Source organism: Priapulus caudatus, unplaced genomic scaffold (assembly GCF_000485595.1).
Source record: "Priapulus caudatus unplaced genomic scaffold, Priapulus_caudatus-5.0.1 Scaffold1919, whole genome shotgun sequence".
Lineage (NCBI taxonomy): Eukaryota > Metazoa > Priapulida > Priapulimorpha > Priapulimorphida > Priapulidae > Priapulus > Priapulus caudatus.
The window spans coordinates 26,076-37,442 of NW_014578980.1; the positions used below are offsets into that span (position 1 = coordinate 26,076).

Here is an 11,367-nt window from a genome sequence, read left to right on the forward strand (position 1 = left end):
TCTCCTCCTGGAGTAAAGAGAGAGAATTATACTCACAGAAATTAACGCACACGTCCTTGAATTATTTTAAACAAACACTGACGATACACCGGTTAAAACTACAAGAGACTCGCCGCCTACCAGAAAACAACACGAATTATGAACCGAATGACAACAACTCAATTCTAACATCTGCAAAAATTTGCAGACACGCGGAACACTTTGGTTCCAAACCCAAACACGAAAACCTTTCAATAGCACTGCACAGGCGACTTGAACGACACAAACAAATGAACGAGCGCCACTGCGACACAGCACTGGCACCTACTATCGGCGACGCGTAACTATCGCAGCATTTAAGCAGCTCTACTATTCACTACTACTACTGAGCAAATAAGCAATAGGCTACTAACTTCTAGATTGGACTTCATTAGATAGTCGAGACCGACCTCTCCTACTTCTCCTTCGACACTCGCATCATCCTCATCTTCCTCATCGATGTTGACTTCATCATCATCGTCATCGTCATCATCGTCGTCGTCGTCTTCATCAAGATCTGCAAAGGAAAACAAGGGATTTATTACCAAATCATTGCTTAAAAATGAAAGTCTGGAAAACAAAAGATCTATAAAGGGAAAAGGGAAATATTAACGACCTGTTCATCTGGAACTCTCGATGCTGACCCACCCCAAAATGAAAGCAAACGTGCCCCCCATGGGTCACCTGTGATTATGATCGACCTATCATGGGATGGTCCATGACTAACATCAAGCAGTGAGTCACGTATTCCCAGCAGGATCAACAATTCCTGGTCCACCCAAGCCCACACACCCCCACCTCGACAAGTGCACAACACTTGTACGACATGAGCGCGTGCGTACAGCAAAACACAAGAGCATCTCGTTCCCCCCAAAAAAACCAATGTAACGTACTCAGTGAATGCAAAATTAACAACATCACAAACTCAAGGTTTGCTCGGAACAATTTTCGAGCTTGATCATCAGAGCGACATTCAAATAAAACAAAATTACACGCTAAAGTTATAGGAACGCAATGACTTACCAGAGTCCCCAAGCTCCTCATCTTCTCCATCTTGATCATCATCGTCGACACCATTCCCTACAGTAATAGATAATAATAATAATAATAATAATAATAATACAGAACAACCATCTTCCCTTCTTACTACTAATATCTCCTTCTGCTATAAGCACTATTCTACTTAGTGCACACATTGCGTAAATAAAGCGGTCCTGAAAATTTTACGGATAAATGCATCTCACATAGAGACATTTTATAACTGATAATACATCGAATTCAAATTCTGCCCAAAGCAACGACGTTTTAGTTGTCCCATATAAACAGTGAACAATAGAAACACACCTTTCACATGCTTTGCAGTGCAAGCGACAGATGTTGCTTGCCTGCTGTTTTTGACTAGTTATTATATTTAGCAGCCACAGTAAATTAATAATAAGGTTCTATGATAGCTCCACTACATGAGTAATACAATAAAACCATAACAATGTGTCACATTTTAACATTGAGCACTCTAGATGCTCACTTGGCTACTGAAACTCAAAAAACAATTATTTAATAAATAGCTTCTATTAACAGGGAAAAAATTAAAATGTATTTTTCGGGGGCTACTTTTCAAGCTCGCGTGCATGAAAATAGCACACTAAAATTTGGTTTGCATTGAACTCTATGCAAATTTACGAGGGCTCTTTTTGGCATTTCCGGGGCTCTTTTTGGAATTTCGGGGGCTAAATCGCCCCGAGCCCCCGTGTATTTTTTTCACTGCTTCTATATATATATATCCTCTATTCAAATTTCGGTTGCGGAAACGACGAACCATTGATCACCGTAGCGACGGAACATCAAACTCACCTTCTTCCTCGTCCTCAGCTTCGGAATCCTCTGCTTCCTTCTCGTCCTTGTCGTACCCATCCAGGTACTTCAAACTTGGGATCAACTCAAACACCTGAAAATTGTCATGCACAGCTGTGCTAACTACTCTCACCAAATGTAGGCGATGGCGGAAATATCATAAACTAGTGCGTTCCATCAAATCAGAACACGCTCACTGCTTTTTCCACTACACAGCAAAGGATTTGTTTAAGGAAATGAGACTGAAGTTTAAATGAAAGTGTCAATGACACTGTAGCTCACCTTGGGTGTGATAGAAGAGGGAGGGGGGATATATAAAGCAAGAGTATATATGGAAGAACTTACATTATATACTCTTGATAATGATATATGCATAAGTTTTGATGCGAAAATAAATCTTTAAGATCTGAAAGTCTGAAATCTTGACGAGAGATGGCGCTACGCCTAAATGATCGCCATTTTGGTTTTCGAATATCGCGCAAATAAAAACAATAAAATATTCCAGTCAAATTTTGTGTAACGAAGAATCTAAAACACAATATTACACGTATAGGTATTGTAGGATATATATAGGTATATAGGAGTTGTTTACCAGTTAGACAAACTAAACGTAATAGGACGTTGTCATCTCTTCCATAGGAGTAACAACTGTTTTGGGGCTAGCCTTACACATTCACATACCAAAATTTAACAAAATCGAATGAATTTAGATGGCCATTTTCATTTTTGCCAAAAAGTTGGCAAAAAACAGCCTGTATAAACCAAAAAAGAATATTCACAACAAGTTTCCTCAGTGATTGTGAGTATAACTATGACATATATAAAGACTTACCTTTTGCCTATAATTTTCAATATTGGTAACTTCACAGTTGAAGAGATCCAGGCTTTTCAAGTTGTGATAATCTTTCTGTAAAAACCAAACAACAAATAGGTTCAATAAATTGTCAATAACCTTGTAGGATGCACGTGAAACTAGATAGGAATAACAATGATAACGACAAATTAACAACTCTACACAGAGTAACGATACACGACCACGACAAAATCACATCAGTGGACACCGTACAACTGACGAGGACACAATAACGTCGCCGTCGGCGATTGGAATAGACAACTTACGAGTGGTTCTAGCGTTTCCAAATCTTTGATTTTGTTTCCGCTGAGAGTGAGCTGCTGAAGCTTGGGAGAGCCAGCTAACAACTGCAGGCCACCAGAAATCCTGTTGTCAGAGAGTTCCAGCTGCCAAACAAAAAATAGCGGAAAATCATAAAATGCAGGAATTCAAGTCTAATTTGCATTGTTTTAGGGCAAGACAAACGTCGACATTGGGTTCGATCAGACAATTCGAGGCACCGAGGCAAATGCTATTAGATGCCAAGGCAGATTGGAAAGGTACCGAAGCACCTTACTCTTCATCAATACTCCATTTAAGACATGAAGGATTACATACACGACACACAAAGCAGGTAAGAAAATTGCGATGGACATCAGATTTTCAGAGCAGTACATCAAGTAATCATCGGGCGACCACGGCAGTTGCCACCAGTACAATGGTAATATCAGAGCTGCGAAAACAGTACGTACACCAGGCAGCTTTATGTAAATAGTTTCGCATGTGATAGCTCGTGTGTATAAAATGCCCTCCCACTGCTAACTAGAAATGCTTCTCTCCTACGCAGCCTAACTTAATCGCAATTTCATTTTGATTCCACGATACGCCGTTCAAGCGGTTGAAAAATAGTTTACATTTTGCAAATTCTAATTTAACCAATCGTCTTTGGGGAAAACAGCTTCACAATAGAAACGTTACCAAAATCTCCTCCTAGTCGACTATCCATCAACAATTAGCATAACGGCATGTACGGCAACTCGTTTCACACATATTCGCTTCAAATTTGGCATCCGGTGTGAGCCGATAATTTACAGGGGAAATATCTTCACAATAGAACTCCTCTAAAATCTGCCTCCGCCCACACGTTCGCCAACAACCATCACGAGACCGTCACGTTCGCGCGACGCGTCACAACACATGCCCACTTCAGGTTGGGCAACTTTTGCATGCCAATAGTCTATAGGGTAATATCTTCACAATAGAACTCCTCTCAAATCTGCCGCTGCGTAGAATCCTCAATCTGCGCGTTAACACGTACCCGCTTCAGGTTGGGCAACTTTTGAAAGTTCTTCAGGCTGGTGAGTCCGACGTTGATCATGCTCAGCGACTCCAGGTTGACAAACTCGTCGGTCAGCCCCTCGATCGTAGTGCTCCGACTGTTGTCCAGGTTCAACTCCCTTATCTGCAAAAATTCGGACAATAAAAGTATACAAATTAAAATTAATCACTCACTATCGACTAATTACTATCGACACTCGGGCCTTTAGCGCATGCCGGGTGATTAAACATTTCTTCAAAGCCGAAGCTGACTTGCGACATCCAATGAATCCTTCGGCATCACTTAATTGCCTAATTGACATGCCTTAATTATTATTCAGCCGTGTTTACTTGTGACAATACCGCCGCAGTCCTGCCGTTCTCACAGCTTGATATATACATCGCTGTTCAAACTGATAATTTACCTGTATATATTAGGGTTGGTTATTGCACACGTAATTGACTCCTAATTGGTACAACCCCCTCCCAGGCCCTCGCCTATTCGGCAATAATGCCTTCTGAAATGTCTAGGGAGTGGCTTGATGTTAATGATTAGTCTCCTATATCACTGATGACAAGCATGGCAATATTATCTGTCCAATAATAATGTAATATAACATTTGTACGCAGGTATATATACTCTAGAGTTTCATGATCGATGACTCCACTTAATTGCCAGCATTAATTTTAAAATGCACATAGTTTACAATCAGTGACATGCACTGATTATATATATACGTGAAGACAAAGACCAGTGGTCTGATACCTCAGACATCTGAGAACGTTGAGTGAATTAGTCAGGATGGATATTTACAAGACTTGTTTTTAAGTGATTAATAAGCACCACAAATTATGTGGCATAAAAATTAATGTGTATATCGTAGCGTGGTGGGGGGAGGGGGGGTTAACATTCAACTCGAATTTTAAACGTATGTAATCTCTTTTTAAACAAACTCGTAACTACTTACGTAGACCATACAATATGTTCATTCAGAGAAATTACTGCAGTGTAAAGTGAAAGAATAACAGAAACAATCTTTTATTTCTTATAAACAGATCACACCAACACACTTGCAATTTTTAATTACAACTTAATTTATGAATATTAAACTAAAGAAAATGATTAAATCTTTGTGATAACACGTTGGTAACCGTTAGTCTTACGGGCCATTCGTTTACAGCAATTCATACAACAGACACGAAAAAAACGAGAGATAAGACAGATAAATGGGAGTCGTAAGTAGCCCGGGGGGGAGGGGGGGGGAATCACGTACGTTACATATTCGCGCCCACGTTTAAATATAGCGCTTCAGCCGTTGATCACATGACCATCGCGACATAAACAGCGTTATCACACGTGATTCCGAGAGAAGTTACGTCCCGCCAAAAAAACCGTCCACCGCCGTCAAACACTACCTACACCTCCCTCGCGATTCACTATTACCCGCCGCCCCCACAAAACGCGTAAATAAACTTGCGCGGGCATCTTTCGGAAAAAATTCCGCGGGGGAAAATCGACAGCCGTAGCCCGCTCGCTGCCACTAGCCGCCGCGCCATGACAGACGCGGCCACAGCGCGAATACAGCAGACAACACAACGGCCATCGATCCGGGAACACGCCTAAAGAGCTCGCATTGATGTGCTCACTTTTCCACGCCGATCTATCCCCGATGCACGTCGTTGGGCGGTAAGTAGACATCGCGGTTCGACAGTGTACGACGCAGTTCTTAGTCTCGCGTATTTTTTGACGCGAATTTCGCACGCACAAGTCGGTGAAACGCGCGAAATTTTCGCGAAAATTCGAGCGAAAATATGGCGGCTGTGCGAATGGCGCGGTGGCCATATCACAGGCGCAGCAGCAGCAGCGGCAGCGCGCGCTATGCTTGCGTGGCGAGCTATTTTTAGCACGCCTGTCTATGTCTGATGCTGGTGGCGAGGCTAGGGAACGCATGTATGATGTACGTACGTACATGTATACATGTGGAGAAAGGGTACGAGTGAGTGTACATACCGTACGTGTGGGGGCCAAAGCTATCTTAGCGCCGGTGTGATTTTTAGATTAATAGTGCAATCGTAACTTACACGATACACGGATGATATAACATAACCGAGTATTTTTCTGTCAATTTGATCTAAAATATAAATTTATGGAAGATAATACGTAATATTTTGAAATAAAGTATACAGAAATATTCGGATAAATATACTGAGATTGCAAGCTAGAATGAACTCACTACCACAGATTGGTACCCATAACTTAATGTATTATGTGATTTTCAATAATCTCAACATGTATGCATAGGCACTGGAAAGGGGAAAAAAATGATAACAATTTTAATGGATACTATGTAGCAGTTCATAAACATTATTCACCACACATTGAATGTCAAAAAAAAATATGCATCTTGGTTGTTGTATTCAAATGATTCATTTTCATCGCAAAATGATCTAGGGTATGCCATCATACAATATCTATACACTGTACCAACATTATTAAATTTTATGAACATGTAGGGGGTTTGAGAGGGGTGGAGTGGTTTGGAGGGTTTCATGGATAAGGTGGGCATGATGGTATGATGGGTTCAGTGATAGAGAGGTTTGAGGGGCTGAGAGAAGGGGTGGTTAGATGAGCACAGGGATATCTGGAATCAAGGGTTTCAGGGATAGGAGCGGTTGGGGTGAGGGGTGGAGAGATGGAGGGGTTTAGGGATGTGGGTGGTTTGATTGCTTAGGGATTGAAAGTTTTTGAGGGGTTTAGAGATGAGGATGATTTGAGGGCTTAGGGTTTGAAAAGGTTTGATGGGGTGCAAGGGTGGGGAAGGTTTGCGGGTTGAAGGTGGTAGTAGTGTGTGGGGGAGGGGGCATAAATGAACCTTTGATGTATTTTACCTGAAAAGTGAAGCATTTACTTATCAACATAAGTTTGTTTCTATCATAGCATCATAGCTGAGGCTTTAATACAAACCTATTTTAGATCTGTACAGAAAGGGAATGTCCAGTGAAACATGGCTAAACTAGGAGAAAATCTAGAATGAACATGCTCAATCTATTATATATAGATTGGTAGATGACTCATGCTAATAAGGGTGCCTTGTGTTACACTATTTCTCATACGATTCCCAATTTTAGTAGCAAATATCACCAACACTCAACAACTTTTATCAAAAAAACAAACTAGCCAAAAATAATCTTTAAATGTGTCATAAAATACGACGACACCGAAATGATTTGCGGGTAAGTGGCATTCGAGATAGTCGTAATCGTTGTCGCTAAATGGAACCAGCTCGAAATAACACATTAGCTAGAGTCGGATGCACTGCGAGTTGCCGTAACCACGCAAGCGCCGCATTCAATATGGCAACGGTGCTGCTGCCTTGCTGCTGTGCTAAGCTACTCTCACTGAGTAACCCTACTGTCTGTGCTGACAAGCACTCTCGCTGCTAGGACTGCTGCAGCACGCCGCACAAGCGAATTCCGTCGCCGCAACCTATAAGTCCTCGTGTTTGACCCGACCGGCCAATTTTACACGCGATAGAAGGTGTCTCCATCTCGTTCGTGTGACAAATGTTGGCATTCATAGAAAAATCTTAGAGTGGCTATGCATTTTGAGGTCCCTTGCAGACAAATGGCGGGTTCTGGCGTACTACGGACTTTTCGCCACGCGACCGAATGGCATTCACCGACATATCCTCAGTTTTACATATGAAGTTCGCGATAAAATCACGGGATAAAGTATGCAATGTAAAGTAGATGCCATGAAGTCAATACTAGTTATAAATTCCAATGTCTCCGAAGCTTATATAAAAAGTTACGATCATAATCCTGTCTTGGTACCTGGACAGCCATTCGCACTCGTCACTAAAACGTGTACATCGAACTCATGTAGCTAGGTTTTGAGCTTACTAAAACATACTGGAACTGTTAGCAGTACTAGAGTAAATCGTGAATGTACACAGGAAGGTGTGAACCTAAAAAATAGTTTGTGAAAGTAAGACTTATGAAGAGGCACAATCCATATCAACACAACATGCCGACTTTCTATCTTTTCAATATTGTGGCGCTTTCCCACAAACAAATTTCTCGTTGCAGTTACGGCATATGAAAGCAACCGATGTTAGTTCAATAAGTAACGACTACGTACCTGCTCTGGCTTCCTTCCTCTCTTCTCTAACTGGATACGTTTTTCCATCTCGAGCTCCGGTACGATAGATGCACAGCAAAGCAGTAAAACACAGTCCTATGCTGCCAACGATCAAGTTGATAATGGTTTAAGTCGGCCACAACGCGCGGAAAGGCTATACGCCGCGGAGGGTAGGCTTGTATTGATCAATTGCGCATACCCCTTCGCCGGCAGTGTGTAGCGCGGCGCCGCAGTGGCAACATACAGTCGCTCGGCATACATACATCTTTGCAGGCTGAGAGGCAGCAGCAAGCAGTACGGGGTGAATGCTTGCTTTAGTGGGGATGCTAGTGAGTCGTGCTGCTACATTAGAAACGCAGTGTATCACACATATATATATCACGACACATATTTTATTTGTGATTAGAACAGCGAGCGTCGTGAGATATAACTTTGTGTAGCGGTGCGTACGTCAGCATGCATGTGATATTTAGTATATTTAAGTTTGAAATAAATTTATAATTATACCAGTCCCTGTGGCGTGAAATTATTAATATTACGATGAGCAAGTATGTGCATTACCGAATTTAATGACGGTAGTTATATCGATAAAATTAAATGCCTTATAGTATATATAACAATTATATTAAATTTTTTAACTTTTATTGTAATTAGTTAATATATTCTATAACATGCTATATGTAGTATGCGATGTGGTTAAAGTCCTTTCGTTACCTTTTATTCCATTGCCTAGTAATTGTTTTGTTTAACACTTTTTATTGAGAATGACTATATATATTCATATATATTTCTACTTATTTTACTTTATTTACTATTTATATTTTTCATTTCACGGCTCGAGCACTGGAACCAGATTGCGTTCTTAGTATCTCAAAATTCTGTATTCCAATCTTAAAGTTCCAGATGTGTGGTACAGTAATGTTTTTATTTTTTTATTTTAATAATTTTTTACTATTCATATATAGCTTAATTTATATGTGGCTTTGGCACTAGAGCCACATTGCAGAGTAGGCTCCATGAATGATAAACCCCACAGGTTTTCTAATTACACAGAGGATGTGGAAAGCTGCTGTTCGTGTGTGCATAATTACTTGATTGCAGTCAATAAAAGTGATGTTTTCTTAATGGTGAACTATAGCTGTAGCAGTTCCCCCACAGTACATGTATAGCTGGTTATAGCTTTGCCAGCGATTCGGCGATGATGCTAGCTGTTGTTGCTGTCACTATAATTAGTTGGATACGGGTTGTCAGGAGCCCTGTGTATGCTATACCACCTGCCGCAGCGTGTATACCTTGCTATCTTCTCCGGGCGAACGCTGGTATCCCCGCACCGCATGATGCAGCAAAAGTCGCTATCTCTTACAGTGCCACACTATATATATATAACACTATAGAATAGTCTACACGCCTATATGGCGCTATAGCTGTTACATATTATAGCGCTATATGTAACATATAGCGTATATTATGTATACAGGGTGCGAAATTAACGGGAGTCCGGAGTCAAATACTCCCTGATTTACTCTCGGACTCCCTGATTTGACATATGCAGGAGTCCGTGTGACTCCCTGAAAATTCTGCTATACTATAACTAGTTCGTTCCAGAGTAGGCCTACGGCCTTGTGGAAATGCCGTATTTTTTCAGCTAATATCCAAAGAAAATTTGACAGACGTGCAACTGCATTAATCTTAAAAATAAGCACAATTATTGTTTATATCTTTAATTTTGAACCTCAGACTGCGGACTCCCTCATTTTGCTGCGGACTCCCTCATTTTGCTGCGGACTCCCTCTTTTTGAGGGTAGGGAGTCCGTTGGACTCCCGTGTTCAAAAGTTGATTTCTACCCAGGCTGTGTATATATAGCATAATATACCACCAAGAGCTAATAAACACCTTAGTTTGGCATAAAATAAATTAATTGGCATTAAGCACTAAATGTGTTCATTAGCTCTTGATACCACCAGGAGACCACGTACACGCTTGTCTGGAATTGATGCGTTGTCGCGATGACATGATGGTTTTTTTTCGACGCTTATATGTTATAACGGTTAGTTCGATCAATAATTATGATTTTACGTGGCCGTAACGTTGTATATACGTAATGCGCCGTTATACCTCCTCACACTACGTCACGAAGGGTCGTTGTCGTATCAGGTACTACATATATGTACCCGAGGTAGTTTTAGGTTGTTTAGTATTATGTTTATATTTTTATATGAGGTATGTTTAGGGTTAGGGTTAGGGTACACTTCTGTAGTACAAGTCTGGTACACTTTGTGTATGCGATATAATTATGTACCTCGGGTACATATATGTAGTACCTGATACGACAACGACCCCTTCAGCCACACTACGTCAGCCCCCTTTGTCTTACGTTAGGTAGTCTGCTGATTAAGAGGCAGATTAGCGCAATTTGTATAAAAGCCATATATATTTATCAAGACAGTATATTTCGTGAAGAATATGTCTGCATACGGATGACATTTATCTGAACCTGTAGTACACGGTAGTACACTGTGGCGTGTCCGTATCTGAAAGTTATACGGTCGTGGGTGTCTGTAAGAATTATACTTTGATAAAATTGGCTGGTTCATCGCGTAAAAAACGCAATTATGATTCTCGAAGCACTGTGGTGAGTGCGATTGCTTGTATTGTTGTTGTTGTTGTTGTTGTTGTTGTTGTTGTTGTTGTTGTTGTTGCTGCTGCTGGTTTTGTTGTTATTGTTGCTGGTGTAGTAGCTGCTGCTGCGGCTGTTGTTGGTAATATTGTTGTTGCTGCTGCGGCTGTTGTTGGTAATATTGTTGTTGCTACTGTGGCTGTTGTTGGTATTATTGTTGATGCTGCTGCTGCTGCTGCTGTTGTTGTTGTTGTTGTTGCTGCTGCTGCTTCTGCTGCTGCTACTGCTTCTGCTGCTGCTGCTGTTGTTGTTGTTGTTGTTGTTGTTGTTGTTGTTGTTGTTTGTGTTGAGTGCGCACTTGTTTGGAATGTTAAAAGTGGGAAGTATATGGCCGTCACATTGACTTCAGGTATCTCAACTAATTATCGTCTTCTTATAATATACTCGGTCACACTGACTGGCATGACAAATACAAAACACAAATCAACTCCCTTTTACGTACGTTGTCAAATGAACCAGAGTCGACAACTGTTTGGGTTCATTCACAGTTTACATGAATGCGTGGATATATACGACGAGTGGCGCGTTAT

At 41.0% G+C, this 11,367-nt stretch overlaps 1 protein-coding gene across 1 annotated transcript; it reads right to left on the reverse strand.

Moving 5' to 3' along the window:
- Positions 1 to 1,460: 1,460 nt before the first annotated feature.
- LOC106817901 (acidic leucine-rich nuclear phosphoprotein 32 family member A-like) lies at positions 1,461 to 4,793 on the reverse strand. The gene is made up of 6 exons (XM_014822611.1): positions 4,785 to 4,793; positions 4,020 to 4,163; positions 2,989 to 3,108; positions 2,702 to 2,776; positions 1,870 to 1,963; positions 1,461 to 1,474 (listed from the first exon to the last, which is right to left on the reverse strand). Exons 1-6 carry the CDS (start codon positions 4,791 to 4,793, stop codon positions 1,461 to 1,463), a joined length of 456 nt encoding a protein of 151 aa, XP_014678097.1.
- Positions 4,794 to 11,367: the final 6,574 nt, after the last annotated feature.

Excerpts from the sequence above, each read along its gene's own strand:
- LOC106817901 (XM_014822611.1), bottom strand. Across the intron at positions 3,109-4,019 it reads AGTTGCCCAACCTGAAGCGG|CTGGAACTCTCTGACAACAG; the intron begins GTACGTGTTAAC and ends TTTGTTTGGCAG. Across the intron at positions 2,777-2,988 it reads TGGAAACGCTAGAACCACTC|AAAGATTATCACAACTTGAA; the intron begins GTAAGTTGTCTA and ends TGGTTTTTACAG.